The sequence below is a fragment of the Equus quagga genome, chromosome 2 (assembly GCF_021613505.1).
Source record: "Equus quagga isolate Etosha38 chromosome 2, UCLA_HA_Equagga_1.0, whole genome shotgun sequence".
In the NCBI taxonomy this organism is placed as follows: domain Eukaryota; kingdom Metazoa; phylum Chordata; class Mammalia; order Perissodactyla; family Equidae; genus Equus; species Equus quagga.
In genome coordinates this window covers 13,467,718-13,492,979 of record NC_060268.1, presented here as the reverse complement: position 1 = coordinate 13,492,979, position 25,262 = coordinate 13,467,718, and the positions used below count along the sequence as shown (strand labels likewise).

Below are 25,262 nucleotides of genomic sequence, written 5' to 3'. Positions count from 1 at the left end.
GAGGATGCAGTGTATTAAGCTGCATTACTCAATCCAATTTATCTTAAATGAGAAAATTCTGTCTTTTTCCAATAATTAAGAGTGTTATTTTATTTGAAACATGTTCATAAGGTAACACTCGGTAAAGTAGTTTTTTCTAACTCATGCAAAAAGTTTTTTAATTTTTCAGAAAGAAATATTATCTTTTACTATTAACTCACTGCTCTCTAAATGAAGTACAAGTGAAATTTAACCACATGATGATAAAAAGGTTTATGTTACGTGGACTTGCAACCTCCCACACTTTCTAGTTTTATGACCAGGCTCAAGACCCCTGTAGTTGTGTTCTAGGGTCACATTTATGACTATGTAATGTAAGGACTGTGATTAATATAAATGCCAAGTCACTATGCTAATACAATCTATGGTAGTAAGAAAATGTGATGTGCTGATTCTTAAAGTGGGAAAAACCTGACTGCTACATGACTAGATGAGTAAACCCATATGTCTCAAGCGCCAACTATCAAGTAACAATTGCAAAATGCTGAAGAATAAGTACATTAGGACATTAAAGGAAGATGTTGTCAATTTAAGTAAAGGATGGTTTAATCTCTTCAAAAGTGAACTCGTTGGTATAACATTAGAGGAAAGATGCATTTAATAATCAAGTCAGTCCCCTTAACTACAATAATTTGTTTTTCAACTACATTTCAAGAACAAATGAGGTCATAAAATGGAAGAAACTTGTAAATAAACCACTACATAAGCGAGTATTTTTAATTCTAGACCTTAAAAGTCAGGAGTTCAACAGAATCAAGAATCAAAGGTAAACTTATAAAGAAAGCAACTTGTTAGAAAGTATATATATTTACCTGGTCAATATGAAGTAATCCACAATGCATGATATTGTAGAAATGTGTTAGAAAATCTCTATTTGGAGAAACATCTTGTCTTCTTTTCATTGTATTACAAATAAGTTTATAAGCGTGTAATTTACCTTGTTTATATTTATCTGTCAACATGGTTGCCTACAATTAAAAGACGTCGGTTTTAATACTCAAAAATAAAAACTGCTTATTAAATACTTGAATATAGCAAGCAATATATTTGTTTTCATTTATTTCTATGTTGGCCTAATTTCTTTAATGAACTAAATATCAGGATTACTGAAACTACTGTTATCATTAAAATGACACAACATAGGTATGAATAACTACACACTGTTTCGTTTAGGAAAATGCACCAAACATATCAAATAATATTTAAAAGAATTAGACCTTTAAAAGTACATAGCATATTCTATGACACAAATTCAAGGTTTATATTTTACTTAAATACAATAAAAACATAATTTTCTATATTCATTTTTGTTTTATTAAATAAAAATGATGCATTCTGTATAATAATTTTATGTCCACTCACCTCTCTATATAACCCCTAATGATTAATTAAAAACTAAGTACTCTAGAAGTCTATACAATAGCTAAAGTATCCATCAAATATTTAAGACTGACCATATACTTATTTACCAAATGAAACTTAAATTACTATTTTATACAGTATGCTTACCTTGAAAAGCCAAGGTGTAAGAATTCTCAGTGGAGGAATCAAAACTGGTGGAGAAGGGGAGGTCAGGTTATCAGTTGAAATGCCGAGGTTATCTCTAATCTGTAATTTTCAAATAAAATGCAACATACCTATGAAAAGCATTCTCTTTCAGTTTGTTTTACCTTAAAATTTAAGTTCAAGTCCAGTTTCTACCACTAACTAAATATTTAATCATAGTTAAGCAACTTCACCATGCTGGGCACCAGGTTATAGTAAGGTGGTGCATGACAATGTTAACTAAGGCTTTTTCTACTTCTTAAAACTTTATTTTTCTTTCCTTTTCCCTTTCTTTTCTTTTTTACCTTAGCTAGATTCTGCCAAAGTTCACAGAGGTAATCAAAAACTTGAGCATGTATTTCAGGATCCATGATAGCGTTGACATCTCCCAAAATGCCTAGCATTCTTCGCCACATTACAGTAGCAACATCAGCATGCCATCCCGTGAGAGTACCCCCTGCCATCACACTACAACATTCAGATGGAAATTCACTGATTTCTACAAAAAAAATAATATACTAGTGTCAGTAACTTTTCTAGAGCATTGGTCACAAAAACAGAAAAGAGTCAAATTAATCTTAAAACATCTACAACAGTGAATAAAGGAAATGTTAATATGCATCATATGACCTGATAAGGTCAGAACCTCATCAGTTCATAATTCCTTATTATGGCAATAATTACTTATTCATTACTGCTTCTATCTAGATTTACCCAAGGAGGAAATGATGTAGACACCAGACAGAGAAATTTATATTTGATATAAAAAGACCATGTTTATAACTACATACTCTTTCATCTAATACCTACTTCAGGTTACATCAGCAAATTAATACAAAATCTCAGGCTGAAGGCAGATCCTGTAGGATATCTTCATAAGCCTGTTTCTTTACAGTTAAAACTTCCAAAGAAATATATTTATATTTAATTAAGTCAGACCTAGCATTAAAAGGGATATCACAATGGCATTTTTACTAAAATTTAAACATAAAATTTCCATATTTTTGTTTATTAATATTGATAATATTATATGTAAGAAATATGGGTAACCTTGGGTCCTAGTCTCCTTTCCGTCACTAATTACATGATGTTGTACAAGTTATTTAATAAAGGCTACACTTCCTCATCTGTAACATAGATGGTTCAGCTAAGTATCATAGCTCTCCTCCAGCTTAAAAAAAATCCGTTATTCTAGTCAATGTATATAAAGGAAAAGGCAAAATCATTAGAAAGTCAGCAAAGATTTTTCCTGCTTGATAATATCTCAATGTACTAACAATTTACAAATTCATTCTGAGTATACGTACATCCTTTACTCTTAATGTTTAACTTTTTTCTCTTTGCATGTAAAGTGTACAATAACTCATTGTATTATTAATAACGTTACTAAATAGTCTTTCACAATAATAAAAAATAGGTTTCTGGTGTAAACCCACTAAAATGAAAGAAAGCAAAAAAACACTGCTGTTTTAACCATGACTGTGAACATCTCCCTACTCTACAGAACCTTCATAATAGAGTGACAACTGGTTTGTCTCTAACTTATCCTTCTTGAAGTAAAGCTAACAAAACTTTCAATGATCACAAAGCAAACAACAAGATATGATCCTTCTTTAAATCCTGGATTGGGTTGGTGGTGGCATGGGGTAGCTAAAAGGATACCATTTGGGACAACTGAGGACATCTGACTATGAACTGAAATTGTAGTGATGTGTCATGTGAAGTACCTTGAATATGGCCATTATACTGTGGTTATGCAGGAAACACACATTTATTCTTAGGATATACTCATTGAACTGTCTGGGTGTGAAGGGTCTGATATGTGCAATTCACTCTTTAACGGCTCAGCAAAAGCAACAACAAAGGGACGGCAGGATTTTTTTTGCGCATGTGGGTGCATGTACGTAGATACTGACAGAGATAAAGTGGCAAAATATTAACAATTGGTGAATTTATCTGAAGGATTTATGGGTACTCATTTTACCAGTCTCGCAACATTTTTGAAGTTTGAAATTATTTCCAAATGTTGGGGAGAAAACTGAAAACAAACAAAACAACCAAAAATTGCAGGCCAAAAGGAGGAAGGAAAAGGTCAGAAATAATCCACAAACCAGAAAATTAGGGCTATGTAACTGCAAGGTAATTGCATATTAAGAGAATGAATATGTTAAAAAAAAAAAGGCCAGAAGTTACATGGCTTTAACTGCTTCCTTCAGTCAGAGCATAAATGTGCTGCATTACCAATGAAAACTGGCATTTCATATTATTTACTGTAAATATCTCATCAACTATGTCCTTGATGGAAGTTTTTGGCATATTTGCAAAATGGCTTTTTATCCTGATGCCTGTTATGTCATGTTGGACTTAACAAAAACAACTTTTTTAACTTGCAGTTTCTAAGATTTCCTAGTCACTTTTTAACACTTACTTAAAAATAATAATGCTTCATTTGGACCGCCTACTTTCTAATTAAATTTAGTTGATATACTTACAGAATCAAAATCAATAAAAAATCATTAGTCAACTGTTTCACTGAAAGCTTGATAAGCAAGCGATAATGCTACTACTTTCTCCTGTGAGTCAGAGGGTTGTTCTTCAGGTACAACATAAAGAACTGTGAAGCCAAATTATGTATCTCCTGTTTTAGGAAATGGCACTATATCAATAAATGATAGTACAATATACAAAAATAATGCAATCACTAATGTGAGGACTGTACTCAATTATAATAAAATAAATAACAAAAATCAGAGTATAAATATCTTTAAGAGCAAGAATAAATGTTATAGTAAAAAATTTCCAAAAGACTTAGAAAAGTCTAAAAGACTTTTAATAATACACAATCAATATATATAAAATACATAATCAAGTTTAAAATGCCTTATTTAAGATCTCCTGACACTAATGCCCTGCAAGGAAAAACGACAAATATCTAATTTGGAAAGATTGCCTAGGTCATCTGGTGTCTGAAGAACGGAGTGGTGGAGCTTCTCATCCAGCTGGAGGTCCTTCTGCTCCATGTGATCTGCATTCAGTGTAGAGGGAGAAGGCGTCTGCGACCGGGATCCCAGAGCTGAATGGATGGGAGAAGCACTTTCTGAACCTGTAAATAGAAGTTCATAAAATTACCATGAAGAAGATATTCAATAACCTCTACCTATGACGTAATGCTTAAAAACCCCAATAAAACACAAACTAAAAACATCAGAAGATAAAACAGGTTATAAATTGGCCAAAGAGGTCAAAATAATCATAATATTGTACAAGATTTTATATCGAGGAGTCTCATCTCACGTCTGCCACGGGACTAGTATGGAATCAGTACTGGTATTTCTCTTAGCTCCATACGTTATCTTCACCCATAAAAATCTGATTCATTTTAAAGAACTAAGTCATTAAGTAATTTTTTATTGTTTAGCTATTAGAGAATCATTAATGCCTTTAATTTTATTAATAACAATCTATAATGGCTGAGAAAGACTTTTTTGTCAAAGTTTTTCAATAAAGTATTGTTATAGTGATATTCATGCCCTGAAAAGAGGCTATTTAATTTTTGTTCTTATCTCCTATAGTAGATTTCTTTTGTAGTTTCTGAAATGACTATAAGAAAATAAAAGGAGATTTCAGGACTAGTATCATCCCTTTGATAGAACACAGCTATTCTTAAAGTTAATAGTGAGATAACATAAGCAAACTTCACCTTTAGAAAATACTGTGCTGAATAGTTTGTATATTGAGTATATGGAGTTGTACTCTTTGCTGAATTTTATGCCTTTTAAACAGAAATCAATCTAAGAACTGCTTTAGTGTCTCAGACGAACACCCTTGCACTAATACTACCAGCACTGATCAGTATTCCTAGGGACTGACCCAGTGGCGTAGTAGTTAAGTTCATGCATTCTGCTTTGGCAGCCTGGGGTTCACTAGTTTGGATCCTGGGCATGAACCTACACACTGCTCATCAGGCCATGCTGTGGTGGCACCCCTCACAGAGGAACTAGAAGGACTTACAACTAGGATATACAACTATGTACTGGGGCTTTGGGGGGAAAAAAAGAAAAAAAAGCATACCTTAAAAAAAGATTAGAATTCCTAATAAAACTTCCTAGTAGAGTTCCAGAAATAGTCACTATGAATAGTAAATATTTGTTACATACATATTAAAAATTCTTAGATATTGAATTATCCAAAAGTCATATTGAGGCAAAAGGCCTAAAACAAGTTCTCTATACACATCAGTTCTATTTTTAGAACTTTTTTATAGAACTATTTTACAGACTAAATAGAAATAAGAAAGAAAAAGTGTGGTCACACTTCTTTTACATATTGTAATCTTTTGAAAACACAATAGTCTGATTAATAGGTTAAAGAAAACTAGAATACGGCTTGCATGGGAAACATCTCTGGTTCACTGGTAAGCATGATCTTTAGAAACTCTTGATTCCTTTGAAAGAATACTTGGTCTCCAAATTAAGACAGAGACACATCCTGTAGATTCTTTTGAGTCACAGGCTGGGAGGGTCATGCAGTGGATCTCCAGACCAGTGAGAAAACTTCTCAGGCATTTCATTATTTACACTTTGAAAATCCACTCTTTTCAAGGTTCAGTAATGTCTCCACACTTCTTCAAGAAAAGAGTTTTTTAAACCACTGTGCTGGGCACACAAATAATGCTTGAGAAACATTTGTTTATATATTGATTTCTTATTTCAAAGCAATTGCAGAAATATTTTGGAATGGTAAAGGGACCTGATTTGAAACCATGGCTTTTTTTGTTTTTTTCTTTTTTTTTTAACAGTTTGTGTGTTCTCTTTTCTCTCTCTTTTTTTTTTTTTGGCGGGGAAACATTCACCCTGAGCTAACATTGCTGCCAATCTTCATCTTTTTTTTCTTTTTCCTCTCCAAAGCCCCAATACATAGTTGTATATTCTAGCTGTAAGTCCTTCTAGTTCTTCTACATGAGCCACTGCCACAGCACAGCTACTGACAGATGAGTGCTGTGGTGCTGTGCCTGGAAACCGAACCCTGGCTGACGGAGCAGAGCACACCAAACTTTAACCAGTAGGCCATCAAGGCTAGCTTGGCATTTAATTCTTTTTTATTGCTGACTATTATTTCAATGAATGTTCAGCGAATGAATACATTACAATTTGATTATCCATTCACTAGTTGATGGACATTTGTGTTGTTTTCAGATTTTAGCTATTGCGAAATACTGCCATGAACTTTCACATACAGCTGTTTGAAGTAAATACCTAGGAATGGTCATATGGTAAATGTATGCTTAATTTTAAAAGATACTGCCATATTTTTGCAGAATGGCCCTACCATTTTACATTCCATTAGTAACGCATGATATTTCCAGTTGCTCTAACCCTCTTCAACACTTGGTATTGTCAGTGTTTTTAATGTGAGCTGTGTTATGATGTGTGTGGTGGTATCTTGTGGTTTTTATTTACATCTCCTGATTTCCAGTAACATTGAGCATCTTTTCATCTACATTTATTTTTAAGGACAACTACAGTGAAGGTGTTTACTATAAAATAAGACTTTTCTTTGGTATTTCTCTCTGAGTAATTTAAATTCTGTAATTACAGGACTGTGGATTTGACCCCATTGGCTTCTGTGCTCTAATCAGCCCCTATTCTGCAGTGGGGCAGGCAAAAGTTCTTAACCATCCTCTGATAGGAAAGACGTGAAAAGGAAGCAGTAGGATATGAAAACAGAGAGTGGGTTCCTGCTTACTGAGTATTCCACTGGCCAAATTTCATCTGTTGGATTTGGCTGAGGAAATGTGCCTAATTCAGACATGCAGAAATCACTGCTCCAATCTCAGAAGTTCCACAAGATGCAAAAACCACCTTACTGCTATTTAAACTGGAATGGACAATCAAGCCCATCAAAAGGCATCTGACCGCAGTGGGAACTGGAATGAATCTGGATCGTACAGTGCAACCCCTCAAGTGCAGGCCACTCTGGTCACTGCACTAATCTTGCAATAATGTAACCCTGCATTTCACGACTGAATTTCTTGAACCCTGCTCGTCATATTATCGTTCATTGGGTCACGTCACACAGAAAAAGTTGCTGAAAAGCATAATTTATCGTATAAATACAGAATATTAGTATATTGACAATGAGGCCTTCTATTAGGCAATGTGCTTTACCTTTTCTATAATAAATACTTTGCCAAAGAAATCTATAAAAATCTAGGCTAACTCTGAAAGACAATGAAAAAGGTATGGTGCAGTGCTTATTAACTTTTTTTTGGTTACCTATTTAAAAATCACTGTAGGAACTGCTCTGATGCAAACATATTCAAAATTTTGCATACAATATTTGGAATTCTCCTGAAGCTTCTCCATGTGGACTCCAGATCAAGAAACTCTTACATGAATTCTTTTTCCCCTCCATTGTTACATAAAGATGAGTGAAAAAAATCATACTTAAATAGTAATAAGTAAAACTTAAATTCTATCAAATAAAATTCTCAAGAGATTCTTTGGTGGCTTAAAAAATGCATTTAAGGAATACATTCCCTTGAGTAACTTTACCAGTAACTGTTGCAACTTCAGCAGAAAAAGCGTGTTGATTAAGACTGCTTGTTTCAGAATCTATGTGAAGCGTGGTTAGACTGGCCACTTCTTGCTCTTCAGCACTCTGATGATGGGCAGAACCTGAATCCACATCAGCAGAGGACGCAATCCCAGTATCAGCTCCAAAGCCAAAATCTATAGAAAAAAGAAATGCTAGTATACAGACCTCCCAACTACAAAACAAAAATACTTACAAAAGAGACACAGCTACTTCAGCAAAATGCTTAAACATTAACATTCCCCCTAAATCTGTTCTACTTACATACCACTCAGGCAAGTGTAAATAATGTTAACACTTTGAAGTTTGTAATTAGAAACAATTTTTTAAAGGTTCTCATAGCTTATAATTAACAACAATAATGATAAAAGACAGCCAGACAGATGATATCTCATCACTATTCTTAGCCATGTTTTCTGATGGCTGATAATACAGTCATGTATCACTTAAAGACAGCGATACGTTCTGAGAAATGCATCATCAGGCGATTCTGTCATTGTGCGAACATCATAGAGTGTACAAACCTAGATGGGACAGCCTACTACACACCTAGGCTATACGGCACTAATCTCATGGGACTGCTGTTGTATATGTGGTCTGTCATTGACCAAAACATTGTTACGTGGCACACGACTGTATACTTACGGCTTTTCAAGTATTTCATAATCTCTAGTAGAGGTATATACAATAAAAATGGCACATATATGGTAAAAATAATTTTTCTTTTAAATCATATTCCCAGTCTGAGATCAGACTAGTATATAATCCATAAGGGCAGGAAACATGTAATTCTCCAATGCATCTCTTAGCTCCTCACAAACTTGGTTCCCAAGGTTTTGAGTTTCTTTTCTAAAATTTTGGTAACCTTCATCCACTTTCAAGTGTAAAACAGAATTATAACAGAAAAGCTATGTGGCAGCAATATAGCACCAAATAAGACCACTGATGTCATTTTAACATGAAGCGATTATTCACGAGTTTTGGGTACTGCAGCTCTGAACATAACTGTACTGCACACACTGAAGCAATGACTGTGGCTAGACAGGGGTTCCCGAATATGAGTGCGTGAAATAGCGCCAACTCAGAACCAAGACTGTCCTTTATTCTATCATCAAGTCCACCCTAATTTTTTTTCCTTTCTATATTTTTGGTCTTAAAATATCATTTGTTCTATGAAAGCACAGTTTTTTGTTTTTAAAAATATCTTTAGTTTGGCAACATAAAACGATCCTAACTTTGAAGTGATTCCCTAAAATTTCCTTTGGAATTTCACTGACAAATGAAATCAATATATATGGGAACCTCTGTCTAAGTAACATTAGAGAGGAAGGCGATGGTTATATATAACATGTGAGTCAGTCTCTAACAGAAGACAATCAACAAAAAACCATATTGCTCAAATAGAAAAAGATACTTGCTGTCAAATTTTCGGCCATCATACTGGAAAGCGCTGAAAGAATCCGAATGACTGTCTGAGCTGATAAGATCACTGCTCCCTGCACTAGCAGGAGAAGTCCATTCTGAGGGCACACCTGGGTCATCGATAGGACGCATTTGGCTCTGCTTGTTTAGAATATCAGGGAGGTCTTTGGGAATTTCGAGGCTGCCTGGACTACTTCCTCTTCTTGTCATAGTCTGAAAATTCAAGAACTTTTGCCATTAAAAAAATGTCTTTTTATTCTCACTAAGCATCTGAAATCTTTAATTCCGAAGACAATCATCACAGTAAATATTGAGACTTAGCGCCTGAGGTGGGAGGGGGAAAACACTCCCAGAACAATCTACACAGCTATGTGGAGCAGGAGTCTGAACTGCTTACTGTTGGTCTGCCTGAAGCAAAGACCCACATGTCAGATGGTGCTGAGCCTGAGACTCCTAAGCCTCAAACGGATCAATGGACTGAACATATGCTAAGACAGTAGACAGAGCAAAGTATTCAAACGGAAAAAGAAGCAGATAGTGGAGGGAGGGAAGAATGATGACAAAGATGTCACTCTATAATGATTCCATATAATGATTTTATAAATTTTTCCTATTCGAGGAAAAAAACTAAAAAAAAAAGGAAAATGCAATGGAGCTATGGACTTTCACTAAAGATAAGCTGAAATCCAAAGAAAATATGACCACTTAAAAAAAGCAATTCCACACATATTTATCTTTCCTTAACACTTAAGCATTATTAGGAATAAAACTGCTCCTATTTTCATTTTGCCATAATTCTAATACTCAGGATATAGGTAACTTTAAAATCGATTCCAAAGTTATCTGGAATGATTAAGCAATCAGTATTCATGCTATCAAATTTATGAGAGGTGGGCCAGAAGACCTCTACTGTTCTCCTTTCTGCTGAGGGCTGGCAGTGGACATGAGGGTAACCTATGAGCGAAGATGAAAAAGAGCGGGAAGAAGGAAGTAGTGCCCTATCCCTAAGTTGCTAAGCAAACAGGTATTCCAATCTTTTACCCTGGTCAAAACTATGAGCGTGCTTGTTCTATGTCTCTGGATAAAATATATGATAAAAATATAATTTAAAAATCTTAATTCAAAAAAAGTTAAATTTTGGGGGAAGGCTGTTTGGGATAAAAATTTCCACATATGTATTCTATACATATATTTGTATGCAGGTACATAGCTTAGTTTCTCTACCCTCCTCTCTAAAATCAAATAAATAAAACAGAATAACACTTACTGAGGCATTACCACTTCGAAGTCGTTCTGCTATAAACTCATCCATCAGATCAGGAACATTAGCATTGCTGCTGCCAATATCACTATTAAGAGGGGGCAGTTTGGGGCTCATGTCCTCTTTATTGACTAAAAATAAATAAATAACTATATATAGTGAGGAAAGACTTGACTGCATTTTCTAAGTTTGAAACAAACAAAATCAATCCAAAACAAATTATCTACGCCATATCAATTATTTGCAAACATGCATTTACGAATAATTTCTCTCCTTTTAGATTTAATTTTAAGAATTAGTAAATTGATATTTACTTTATTTAACTAAGCAGATGTTAGTCAATCTTCAGTATAACCTTAAACAGCAAGAAAGCTTACAGATAAGCACTAGTTGGAGTTAGGTTAATATTGCCTATAAAGAAACTGGTATATTTATCTTTCTTCCTGCCTCTATGCTTCTACACAGAGCCTTAATAATTTATAATCCCACTTTCCCCCATCGAATTATTTACAAGGACTATATCTCTTGAAATCTATGCAAATCTGAGTGGGATATAAATTAATTTAAGTTCAGATATTTATAAATAAAAATTCTATGATTTTGACATAATGTTGTTTCTATTCACTACAAAATCTAATTTTATTGCTTTTAGAAAGAAGAGGTTTATTTTCACAAAGTTTTTTCCGTGAAAAAAACCCACAATAGTTATTTTAATTTTTTCTGACTACATTATGATTTACATTAACAAGAAAGTTTTAAACTTGGGAAACTAACTTACAGAAAACAGATATTTATTTATTTCACTATTGAAAACTTGATTTCTCTGCAATTTAAAGAAAATAAGCACTGTTTATATTCCTTATGAACTACCAAGCATTTGAGGTTAAGAAAATACACTGGTCAGGAGCTCACTGTGAAATACCATTATCTTTATATTACTTGGCCAGGCTTTGCTAAGCTGTCAAATACTGCCCTCAAGTGGCATTAATGGCTCAACGCAAGATGCATTATAAAGCATTCTGTTAATCATGCTAACAAAATCATGTTAAACAAATAAAATCAAAACCTACCTTACTGCTGAAAGTTAATTTTCTATATCTGTAAAGTTATTTTAAATTTGAATCAAGATAAGAGAAAACAGTTACCATAATCTTGCTTTCTGTAATCTGTCCATAGAGGTTCCATACTTAACTCATGATTGGCTATCATGAAACCTTTATGCACATCTAAAATCTCAGAAAAAAGAAAGTAATGATAAGTGTTTCAAGGCCATAACTTGCATTCTATACATATGAATGCAAAACTAAAAAGCCTACAGCTTGTTTGGAAATGGCTTAAATGAAAAGTAACTAAATCCACTTTGAGATTTAAGAAATAATTTCCTCTTCAATAATAGTTAACTAAAAATGTTGGTGCTGGTTGTAGGACCTTGATTTCCATTATGTTATATAACGTCAAAGTAATTTTTTTACCAAGAAAAAAGATAAAACCAAATAAATCAGCATTAAAAATGGATGAACGCAATTAGATATAACTGGTGCCCTTTTAAATATAAACTATAGGGGCAGGGGAGAAAGTATTCTGACTCCTCAGTAAACGTAATTTCAAGGCACACACTGAGGAAAAATATTTGACTTAGATAGCTTTGAAAGGTCATTAAAATTTTCCTATATCATCTTCTTTCCTATCGTGTTCAGCAGCAAAGAGGTTTAACTAAATGCCTTATAAGGGAAATTAGTAATTTAAATAAACGTTTTATGCTGGGAAAAATACAGCTGGGAAAAGGCGCATGCATAACCAAACAGAGAGAAAGCAGTGACCATCCCAAAGCTTTTTGATTGCTTAGAGCTTGCTTCAGTTGCATTAAGCCAAACTGGTGCTGTCTGTCTCCTTTTGCGCTCTGCACACTGTTAGTGCTCACCTGCAGCTTTCCTTCCAAAATAGCCCATTACATGACTGTACAGATCCCTCAGTGGAGCCTCTGGTGGCATTCTGTTCTGCCTCTGTGGGGAAACATTTGCCTTCGGCTTCGAAAGAGCATGTACAACAGTTTTATAAACGCCACCCAGGGAGCCCTGCTGTAGCCCTGCCTCATGACTTGATGACCTAAGAGCACTGCGACTCCCTGGCTGGTTACTTGCTACTCCTTCTTTTGGTGATATGGTGGTGGGAATCTCTGTAGATTCCTTACTTGTTTTACTACTTACTGTTGTTGCACTAACTGTATCTAGAGGCCTGTACACACCAGGTTTGACTAGCTCTGGAACACTGTTTGAGCTGGCATGGGTGTTGCTGGTGCTGCTACTGCTACTACTACTGAAGCCACTGAGCTTCCGCAGTCTCATCTTCCATGGAGCCTCTTTGTTTTCCAGAGGGTTATAAAACTGAACCGACTCAGTAGATGGTCTAAAAGTAACATGAACACTATTTCGCTTTTTAGTAGCAATTTTCATGATTTTGGCTCTATGAGTTACTGTTTCAGACAAGCTCCTTTTAGTTGGAGAAAGCTTGCTAGTGTTTGTAACATGAGGCATTCTACGGTTAACAGGTGCTTTTAGTGTAGTTTTCTTGGCATGCATAACATGTGGGACAGTGATTTTTTCATTAATTTGCACACTCTTAACCTTTTCAACTAATGTCATATCTACACAGGCATCTAATTCTGTGGCTGTCTGTCTATACAGATGTTTCCTCTTCTCTTTATCACAAGGGCTACCTGAACTAGGTTCCGATGACTGTTTATCACTGTTTAGTTGTTTAGATTTTTCAGAAGTTTTTGTTCTCATAAAACTGTCTAACTGGTTAGGTGCAATACTACTCATGAAGACAGCTGAGTTTGGTTCTTTTTGAAACTGTATGTTTTCAGGAGTCCCAACAAAGGAGGTGATATTTTCTGATTTACTTTCCTGGTCTATGTTTTCTAATTTATCTAAGGATGATCTTTCATCCCTATTTACGGCAATAATCACTTCCTGAGAAGCTGCATCTTTACCTAACTCATTTTTACTATGATTTTCCTGGTTTTCCTTAAAATATTCTTTCAGAGAGGAAAGAAGATCATCATCTCCTTCAAGGTCAAGGTACTGGATCTGTTCAAAAGCTGAATCTGCAAGCTCTACTGGATCTATTAAGTGACAAAGATGGTCATATATGCTATCACCAACTTCCAGAGAAGACTCTCTACTATGAGTATCAGTGATGTGGCTTTCAGTGGATCTAGTTATTGAAGAAGCCTCTGTGGAACTCTGCAAGCTTGGCGCATGACGGGATGAACTGTCAATGACAGGAACTGCACCTTTGGCTCGTTCAACAGTGAATGGTTCCAAGATGTCAGAAGTGCTGCTACTTCGAGGCAATGGCTGCTCCTCATTCAAAGCACCAAAAACTTCATTTCCAGTGTCTTCACTTTGTGAAAAATGTCTGACTCTAGTTGGGCGGGGAAGTATTTGAGCATCATCAATATCTGCAAAAAAGAAAAATTATGTAGAGTAGGAACTACATAAATATGCAAAGTATTAATTTCAACCATACCCTAAGCATACGCTTAAAAAATAAAAAATCCTTAGATTTTTTGGTAAGCTCAATGAAAGAAAATCTATTAAAAATACAAATCTGTTTATAAATAATGATGGGCACAAGCCAATATAGCATGTAGTGTCAATGAATTAGAAAACTACCAGAATACATTTTAAAATGTTATCATGCAAAGAAACAGACAGTGAGGTGATGAAACATTTGGAAGTGCAGTTAAAGATAGAGCTGTGCCAATAAATCAAGCAATTCAAACTTGCTATTCACTTTTTCCTACTTATTTAAGTTCCAAGCAGAAAAGCAATCTTAACACAGAAAGCCGATCTAAATATCCCATTGTAAAAACTTACAGGATTTCAGAAACTCCCCTGTTTTTCTTACCAGGCAAGAGGCAACATCTTTTCTTCAAATCTTGCCTATCTGTTTGATCACACGTTACAAATGGAAATCTCCACCCCCCTCCTAAAGTTCTATTGTCAGGAAACAATTTATCTGTTTTGCTGAGGTGTTTATTTTATTAGAGTATTAAAATCTATTCATCCTTATCAAATAAAATCAATACAGTGTTTAAAAAGTTCATTGTACTTTTTTCATTTCTGACACAAACACCATTTAATCTACTAGGAAGAATCCTCTGCCTATCACTGGTCCTTTCCATTAAATAACCATCAAACCCTAAAAACTGTAACTGTGTCTTCTTACATCTCGTTTTAAGAACGACAGGTTTTAGAGTCAAAATGGACATCACAGGTTATCTAACTCTCTGAGGAAAGTGAAGCCACTTTCTCAAATTTATAATTGTCAAGTCTGAGAAGCAGGCTGTGTTCCATGTCATTCATTACACTTTTTTTGCTGCGTGAAGTGATAAGTATATGGAAATCCTCAAAAATCTTTATGAAATTGAAAATCACAAGATGTATTTAACTGTATAGATACATATAAGATAGTAAGTTTGGAAGTAAACATCAGTGTCTATGAATCTATCATGGCCTTTACGTTACCTAGAAATAACTGAAAACATTTTTTTCGGAAGCCAGCAAAATATCATGTAAAAAGGATAAAAAGTCAAAAAGTCAGATGTTGCTACTCATTAGGCTTATAATGCAAAGGTTATATAAGCAAGCGAACTACAAGTGAAGAGTTAACAGAATATTTAGATTCAGAGTACAACAGCGACTCGTCCACGACGACACAGTAACTCAGTGATGTGCTAGGCCTAGAACTTGGGCTTCTTACTCTAGACTCTGAGAGCCAGTCTTCTCACGTTAAGATGGGATAGTGATTCAAAACATTCTCAGGATCCATGTTGTGGACGAAAGGAAGCTGGTCCTTCTGTCATTTCATTCATATCACCCTCTTTGTATCAGGTCCAAAAGGAGCCACTTTGCACTAAATTCAGATCAAGAGAAGTTTCTATTCTGCCAATATCCACTATATTCCTCAAGATACACATTTATACTCCCAGCACAGTCAAATGCACCCTGTCTACTAAACTGGAAACAATTCATTTCTTTTATCACTAAGATGAGGAGAATATAATACTTTAAAAAACGACACTGGCTTTCTTCTTCATACACTCCACTTAGAAATTTTTCTAAATGAAAAGCAAAACATTTCCTCAGAAACTGCACATTTATATTCATTATTTATTATTGCAGGAGATAACTAATGCATATTTGTGTATCTTAACGAATGTAATGAGTATTTTCGTCTGTTCTATCTCCCACAATTTGTAAGATCCTCTGCCTAGAAGACAGAGATAATATTCAACACACACCCCAAGTTTGCTTCCACGAAATATTCTAACAGGACTCAGCAAAGGATAAGGACTGTATAACTCTTCTATAAAAATTCTTAACAATTATATAGTTGGAATTGTATTTTATCAGCTCCAAATTCAAAATCAGGATCTTAGAACCTTATTAAAGTCTAATGTTACAAGACTAGCAAATACATGAACTTAAGAGAAAAGTAGAATATTAGTTTCAATTTTTAGTTTATTGATATTCCATAATTTTCCCATTCTAAAGAAGCCAGTAAAGACTATGAAGTTCTGTTTTTCAGAATTTCTTCCCAAACTCGGTCCTCACATTGCATATTAGAAAATTTAACCATTATTTCAGTCTAAGTGTTTTTTTCCTAAACTTTTGTTGCTACAAATGAATAGCTAAAACTCTCATGAACGTTTAAGAGGGCAAGAGCTTTAAAAACAAAGAAAGAACATTTTTCTTTCAGTAATGTACCATTAGAGAATTTAAATTTAAAGACAATACTAATTGCACAAAATCAAAGAAGAAAATATTTGCTGACAGGAAACCAATGTCAGCACTTGAATTAAACATAATCGGCTCTAATAAGCCTTAAATTTAAGGAAATATACCTGAACCTTGTTAAGGAGGAAAGGACTACATAATACCTAAATCCTACATAGATTTTTCATATGCTGGACATTATTCCAAATGTCTTACATATATTAACTCCTTTAATCCGCACAACAACCTGTGAAGTAGGTGTTATTATCCCCATTTTACAGATGAAGAAACTATTTAAGTGACTTGCCTGAGGTTACATAGCTATAAAGTGGAGAGCTGGGACTTGAAGGAAGGCAAAAATTAATCCATGTTCTTAGTACCCTGAATATATGTTACATATTCATGAAATAATTTTGTTAAATTGCTAAAAATTGGGTTAAGAAATTATAAAGTAGCACAGTGATTTATCTCTATAAAGGTAAGAATCTTAGAAATCAAAACTTAGTCAAATATGAATTTTAGTAAATTATGCAAGAAAAGACAACTAATAAACTTTCTACTGGATTGCTAAAAATAATGGTGGCATCAGGTTTAAACAAAAATGGCCTTCAAAACAATTTAATTATGCCGCTTACATTTTACCTTGAAATGTAGCAGCCTCTAAATTAAAGAATCTTAATCTAAAGTATTAGTAATTATTGAATGAGCAGAACAAGAAAAATGTTTTTAACAAACTAAAAAAAAAACTTGAACATTGAGAAAATGCTTCCTATGAAGCCTACAAAGTACTAGAAATGTTAAGTTTTATCTCTAGATTTGCTTAATAATGTTTAGTATTAAAGTGTTGAAAATTATTTCTGAACCAAGTAGTAGTTTTTTCTGAATATTCTGTTTCAAAGAAAAGTTTTCTTTGCTATTTCAAAAGATAAGCTATAAATTAAAGTGCAATATTTGCTTGTAATGTGCAAAAAAACATTCTTTCTGGGGCCAGACCAGTGGCATGGTGGTGAAGTTCACATGCTCTGCTTTGGTGGCCCAGGGTTCATGGATTTGGATCCCAGGCGTGAACCTACACACCGCTCATCAAACCATGCTGTGGCGGTGTCCCACATCCAAAATAGAGGAAGACTGGCATAGATGTTAGCTCAGGGACAATCCTCTTCACCAAAAAAAAAAAAAAAAAAAAAAAAGAGGCTTCCACTAGAATTTACATTTCTTCAGGATTTTCTTTGTATTAACATCACAATATCCCCTTTGCTTGAAGTAGCTCTTGTCACACAGGAGGGGCTCAATAAATACTGGCAGAAGGAAAGCATGTCTTTTATATTAAAAATCAGAAGCTGCTAATTAATAAAATAGCAAGCTAACTCCTCAGGAAAAACACCTCAAGTTATAATACTAACATACTACTAGAAAATTTTAATAATTTCTAAAACGAAATTCTGCTACAGAATTAAGTGTCAAAATTCCTTTTACCAAAGTTAAATTCTATTCTTGGCCAATTACAAACACGAACTTATTTTTACAGCTCCTAAATTCATAAAATCATTCATATTAGTATACGCAGAAATTGATGCGATTTTGAAGCTCAAGTTTTTTCTGGAATTACCTAAAGGAAATTATAATGTCCTTTATGTAATTAAAATTTTTTTTGCCAATTTGGGCAACAATGGTAACATACCTTCAAGGTAAGTAAGAACTATAGAGCATCTATTTTTCCAATTTCATTACTAACAGAGGCTAGCAAAAACTGTACACCTTTTTAAGACCAGATCTTCAATTTGCAGGTAATTCAAAGCAGTATCTACATCACTGAAATCACATGAAAAGACTGAAAAGCAACAAACCAAGCTCAGTTAATTTTAATTTTATGCCACTAAAATTAAAACACTAAACTATTTTCTACTCTTTATCCTCCTAATATTGTTTCCCTGACTTTTAAATTCTGGAAATAGACATATGATCAATATATTTTTTATCCTAAGAAAATTACACTGTTTTGTTTATGAGCGTGTGACATAATAGCATGTTTAAGTTTGCTTCACATTTTTATTGAGATGTACTTTTCAAAGAACTAACACAAATTATTTCAGCCAAAAAAAGATCTAACTTAGAATTATGCTAGAATCAGCAGAATACACATGGAAAAGCTGTAAAATATTACTATCATATATTGATGACAAGAAAGAAATTCCTTGATTGTGTAGAGAAGCGCCTACTTGTTTATAAGAGATGCAAAATCCTCCTCCCAATTAGGCTGAATCCAGGAACTGGAGAGGGTATGAGAGATACCACCTTCTTTCTCTTGGGACTCAGAAAATAAAAGTAGAAAGATAAAAACATTTTGCTTTACAAAGCTCCATTTAAATAATGAAGCATTGTTAGTAACATTAGCAGCCTATGTAATACGGCCTAGGCAGACTAGTCTAACAGCAACAATTATGGTAAACAAATTAGCAGTTTTGAGAACTAACTGGAAGAAGGTGGGTCTGTAAACTTAATTTCAGGGTGAGAAACCCACAGTATTTGATTAGGCAATAATAAGAAACAGTTACAAAAGTATAAACAAAGTCAGATGTCCACCATACGTATGTTCTCTTACGTCCCTTCTTTCAGTAAAGTATTATTTTGGGCAGTAAAAACTAATTTGCTTAAGAACAATTATTGAGATTTCTGGCTTCTCTCTAATCTGTTTGTCAGGAAAAGACTGCAAGGCTGGGCTACCAAATGTGTACAAGTACAATCTAGTGTAGGAGAAAGGACAGCAAAAGTGTGGCTTGCCCAACAGACCCCAGCATGACCTGCAGAGCTTTAAAAAATAATGCTAGGTCTTGTGCAACCCCCAGCATACTATACCAAAACCTGAGGCAGGAGCCTGGGAAAAAATATTTTTTCAACATCAGATGAGTCTGACGTTAAGAACTAACGTCACTGACATAGTGGCAATGCCCTTAACTAGTGTCCAGAGCTTAAGAAAAGCTCTTCAAGGATATTCAGCTATTCAATCAGTTTAGTCAATATAAAGCTATACCATATGGCAACACACTCACATGAATGCGGGTAGAATGGTCATCTAACCAAGAACAGTGAAGGAGAAAAAACGACTGGACAAAAGTAGGGTACTTTGAAAACTGATGGTCTATTCTTAAACATCTTAGTCTGCTAAAAAAAAAAAAAAGGAATTAAAAGGAGATTCCTTTTACCTCCGTAAGTATTCAAGAGTATCAGGTAAATATTCTTCTGAAAAACTCTGCTTCTGATCAAAAGCTAGACTGATTGTTTATGAGTAGTTTCATTGTTTTTCTGGTGAAGTAGTTACAGAAACCTCCACTCCTGGTCTTAGATGAGGCACCCAGGAAACAGGTTATATTACGAGTTTTGATTAAGCCTGCTCACATAAGGGAAAAAGACAAACTATGAAAAACTTTTGTTTTTCCCCTTTATGTAGTTTACTTTCCTTATTAATTCTCTCTGTATGTTAAACTATTCTAAAGTAAAATTTATTCAAACCTTGGAAGAAAACATGAGCAAATAAACAGTTTGGTTAAGAAATGAAGTTTGTAGTGATTTTCTTTTATAAGTTTAGCACTATTTAAACATAAAATCCCTGTTCATATAACTTCTTTTTCCTCTCCCTATCTCTCTCTCTCCCTCCCTCCCCCACTCCTCTCCTCCTTCTCTTCCCCTCCCCTCACCCCCTCAATGCACTGAACACCTGAGAAGCAAACTCCAGGCCTTCAATTCGCCTCCAAGAACCAGACAGGCAATAAAAAATCCAGTATCTCAGGTTTCTCCTGTGTAAGCTTGTACAAGGATAATCTCACCCAATTTTCATAGAGTTAATTTTTAAAATTATGAGGTTAGTTTTATATCTTTCCAACTTGTTCTCTCTGGAAACTTCATGCTACAGGATGTCAATATGTGTACCAGGAAAAGTTCTCCATGTTTAAATAAGTTTGATAAATAATGGATTAAACAGTTGTTGTTTTAACAGGACTTCTGGGGGCCTTTAATAAAATGACATAAAATAGGAATCTTTAACCCTTTAATACCTACTAACACCTGGAAAGTGTTCTGAATGTACATGTCAACCTGGAAAATGCTGAATTCATTCACAAGCCAGTTCTCAGGAAGGACGGTGTTTGCTGCTACTTTACATGTTCCTTGCCACTCACTTTTAAATCCTAAGAGAAAAATGATTTTTACTCAAAATAACTAAGTCTAATTATACTCTTACATTTTATATGTACACTTGCACAAAAAAAATGAAGGCAACTATATTTTAATTTATTGATACATAAGCATTCGTTTCAAGGATTCTGTATATTCTTTCATATACTTTTCCATAGGGTCCATATTTTCTAAAATTAACATGTATTATTTTGATAATCAAATATATAGTTTGTTTTGATTTAGTGACTAGTGTCTATTATCTAAATCTTTAAATCTAAATCCCCCTCAAATGCGGGAAATGAAAAAAAGAACAGATAAAACTCCCATTTAGAAAATGCCTTTCAAACATCCTTCATAAAACACTTCCCCCATCACATCATAAACAGTAACCTTTCTGAAATATGTATTTACAGCAAAGGAAACAGGAACGTATCCCGGGTAAGGTACTACTTTGGAACATTTTAAAGGGAACAATCTCACCTTTATTTTAGCTTTTTAATAATATTTTAGCACATAATGTGCATATTTGCCAAAATATTATTTGTTTCAGACAAGAAATTTTGTAAAGCCCTTAAGATTCTGAGAAAAAAATAAATCTTCCTGACAGTTTTAAGACAGTAGTAGAATATTTCATCCAAGAAACATTTAAGAATTGGCAGCCAAAACTGATTTTAATTTTTCTAAACATGTCAAAAATGGTTTGCACTAAATGGTGTAACTATATTAAAAAGGGAAAAAGCTTGAAGCAAAAAAATACATCTAAGAGAAATTTACAACAAATTGGGAGTTTCCTTTAGCTATATCTAATTTAGTTACAAGAACAAAAACATTGTTTCGTTTGCCAATTTAAGTAACTAAATTATAGTCTGATGTAAGCAACCAAAATCAGTGCTACTTACATAAGAAGGTACAGTGCCTAAATGGAGCAGAAAAGAGACAAAATATCTTAACTCTTTGCTTGTAGCTAAGCATGATATGTAACAAAAATATGTGCTGTTTCCTTCCATATATTAAAATGTATTATTCCACTTATATATTTCCTAATCTTACTACTTTTTGCATCGATAGTTTAAATTACTCATGTAGCCTAATTTTACTATATTTTAATATAATCACTCATCATCAAATATTTATTGAGCATTCAGGTTTGGATTTGAAGTAAAGTTTCCTATTTTATTATTGTCATCAATAAAACTGCAAAATCAACTACCAACTTCATTATAAAATTCATTATTTCTTATTAATTGTATTTTGGCTTCAAAAATAATACTGAACACCTCGCAAAAATATGAAAAAGAATATGCTGAAGTAACTGTTTCCCAAACAAGGTATCCTGAGCTAGAAAATACAAACATATTACATCTGATAATTGAATATTTTTCTCATTTTGAGAAAAGCAAATACAAAGTTTCTACATTTACAATATTTCCAAAGCATACCAAATGCAAGAGTTGTCTGTGTACTCACACATATTTAACTCTCAATTGTGTAACCTCCCCAACCCTCACATCTGGTTTGGGAGAAATTTCTGATCTTAATGGGATTAGGGATGGTGGAAGGGACTTCATTCTGAAATATCATTTTTAAGAAAAGTGCACATTCTCTCGAATAAGCCTATGATCTATTAGCAATTGAAAGGGTACAGACATAGGTTGTTTAAAAAGAAAAAAATCAGCAACCTCACCAAAGTGGCAACGTCAGGGAAACACTCCTAAGAAGAATGACGGAAAAGTACCCAAGAATGTACAAGTAACTTTCTTTGAATTAGCACATTTTGCATAGTAACTATATTCAAAAGTTTGCCTTTGTCTAAAAGAAAAGACACTGTATAATTTCACTCATATAAAATTTAAAAGAAAAGAAGAAACTAATCTATGGTGATAGAAATCAAAAAGTGAGTGTGTGTGTGCCTGTGTGAAGGGTACTGACTTGAAAATGTCACCAGGCAATTTTGGGGGTAAGGGAAACATTCTATATTTCGTTTGGGGTGATGGTTAACAGCGGTGTGCGCAATTCTCAAAACTCATTGAACTGAACTGAACTGAACCCAAGATCTATGGATTATTACTATATATAAATTAAACCTTACTAAAGAGCAGACCATGCCAGGACTGGGCTTCAAAGACCTGAGGCAGAACTGGAAGCTAAGTTTTGAGGCTCCTTAGAAATTGGGGCTTCACAGAGTAGTTTCTTTATTTGGCTTAAAAATGAGTGAGCTCTCAGAATTCTACATACTACTATAATCTAATATAAATACAAAGATTTATTCCAAAGCAACTTTTAGATTATGTCCTTTTCTCAATCATGGATTCCCCTTGCTTATACTATAGATAATGGAGAATGCATTATTCCAGACCTACCATATCTTTAGTTAAAACAATGGGAAATTAAAAGTCAAAGCTCTGATTATCTTCCATGTCATCTTTTGCGAGACATCTATAATAACACAAATATATATATATACTACTGCTTATTTTAACCACCTAAGAAGATGAAAAAAATCACATGTAAACAGAAAAAAATTGTCCATTTACAACCAAAAATATTGGACATTGGCACAGCACTAAACTTAGCACTTCCAGAATGAACTGCAAAGATAGCATTAGAGTTCAAATAACTCAAAATGTTGATTTCTCAACCACTTTCCCAATTTCCCACACCTCCCCCAAAGAAATTAACTTTCCAGAGTTTATTTGATTAAGCAAAATTTGAAAGCAGAAGAATTAAAAAGTGAAAAAGGTGGTGCAGAAATTAGCAGAGGTGGCACTACCTGAAAGCTCATCAGAAAGGGGAGTGAGAACAATATCAGGCAAGAAGGGTTTGGAAGTATGGATCAGAACAGGAGCACTTTTAGCACTGCGTATATAGGCCGATGGCAGAGCACATTCACCAATGGATCGGCTTCTCATGGCTTTAAAAAAGGAAAAGAAAGAAGTGGGGAAGGAAAAAAGAAGAGTGACTATAATGAAAGGCTTGTGTCACAGAAAAAGCAGCAACAGAGAAAACTAAAAGATACAAGGAAGGAAATTTTAAATTAAAACATTTCAGCACGGCAAATACTGGCAAGCTGTAAGAAAAGAAATCAGAGAACACAGATGACATTTCAAATGTGAATTTTTTGGTGTAAAGCAGGAAAATGCTTTTCATTATTAGCAGTTACAATGGTACAGCATTAAAAACAGCAGACACTTTAATTAGCACTATGTACTCAAAACCAAGGGTTGAAAAGTTCATTGAACGAAAACATCGAAGAAAGCTCAATATTAGTTCAAAGAAATTTTTGGTACCATATTTGGGCATTTCTTGAGCCATTCTGAGGCAGTTCTGAGCCATTCTTCTTAATGAAGCTGACTTCCAAGAACAAATCATTCCTACTTTCATACTCTTCCCTAATAAAGTTGCAAAGTCACTCATAGGTCTTTTTAGAAAATTTTATGAAATTCATAATCTAAAGGATTGAATCTCATGGTTAGTTATTTGTTCCTGGTAGGAGAAGAATGCTTAATAAAATCAGTATATCTTATTTATATTAAAGTTAATAGTATAATTTAAAAAATTTAAGTAGAAACATTTACAGAAAATAGAATTTGCAATCAACATGAAGAATCAAGTTACTGAGAAAAATAAACGTTTGTGCTTATTCAAATCTTAAGCATATTATATAAAAACTGAAAAGATTAAGTTTTTAAAGAGAAAAACTGGATTACTTTCTTAAAATTGCATTTGTAGCTGTATTTCTAATTTCTTAAAAGGAGAGTCACCAGTTCACAAAACTAAAGACAAATTTTCATACACTTTGAAACAAATTAATAATCAAATTTACACTTCCCAAACTTTTTTTTTACTTCACTTTTAGTCTAGAGCTTCCTGAATAAATGAAGGCAGGTGTATGGTTATGTATGAATCGAGGACTTAAAAGAAGCAATGCTGCATAATACCCAGGGCAAGAGGAATGTCGGCACAAACATTTCAATGTTAACGTCAATTCAAAACCTTGGATGCTTCTGACTACTGGAAACACTTGGTTCTCTGATGCTAAATTCCTCTGCTTGTCACACGAAGCCTTTGCGACCCAGCCGAATAACCACGAAAACGTCACCTCCCCCTCCTCCTGTTTTCCCATGCTGCCACCACAGAGTTGTATACTGTTCCCTGAAAACTTCTCGCTCTTGCATAACAGCATGGCTTTATGAGTTCATAATATACTTGGTCTTCTTTTCTTCCTGACACTCCTTCAAACTGAAAATGTCGTCTCATCTGTGAAGCTTTTCTGACTTTACCACATATTAACTTACTAGCAACATAGCAATGAATGAAACAAACAGGAATTCCTGCTTTTATAAATCTTACAATCTCTTTTTTAGTGGGTTGTGTGTTTTTATGTCAGCCTCCCAACTTTTCAAATGCAAAAACTATCACCTCTTCTCTTTTATCTTTATATCCCT

General features: G+C 34.1%; 1 protein-coding gene across 7 annotated transcripts in view; it reads right to left on the bottom strand.

Annotated features, from left to right (window-relative positions):
- Positions 1-25,262, bottom strand: part of RALGAPA1 (Ral GTPase activating protein catalytic subunit alpha 1) — a 226,824-nt gene that overhangs the window by 120,518 nt on the left and 81,044 nt on the right. For 3 of the 7 annotated variants that reach the window (XM_046650085.1, XM_046650106.1, XM_046650114.1), the window contains exons 17-25: positions 23,588-23,728; positions 12,783-14,324; positions 10,868-10,992; positions 9,597-9,813; positions 8,139-8,315; positions 4,535-4,687; positions 1,890-2,083; positions 1,549-1,647; positions 852-1,007 (exon numbers count right to left, since the gene is read on the bottom strand). In XM_046650085.1, coding sequence (XP_046506041.1) covers positions 852-1,007; positions 1,549-1,647; positions 1,890-2,083; positions 4,535-4,687; positions 8,139-8,315; positions 9,597-9,813; positions 10,868-10,992; positions 12,783-14,324; positions 23,588-23,728 — 2,804 coding nt within the window. Of the gene's footprint in view, positions 1-851; positions 1,008-1,548; positions 1,648-1,889; positions 2,084-4,534; positions 4,688-8,138; positions 8,316-9,596; positions 9,814-10,867; positions 10,993-12,006; positions 12,088-12,782; positions 14,325-23,587; positions 23,729-25,262 lie in introns of all 7 variants that reach the window. The other 4 variants (XM_046650124.1, XM_046650133.1, XM_046650095.1 and 1 more) reach the window with 4 other exon arrangements.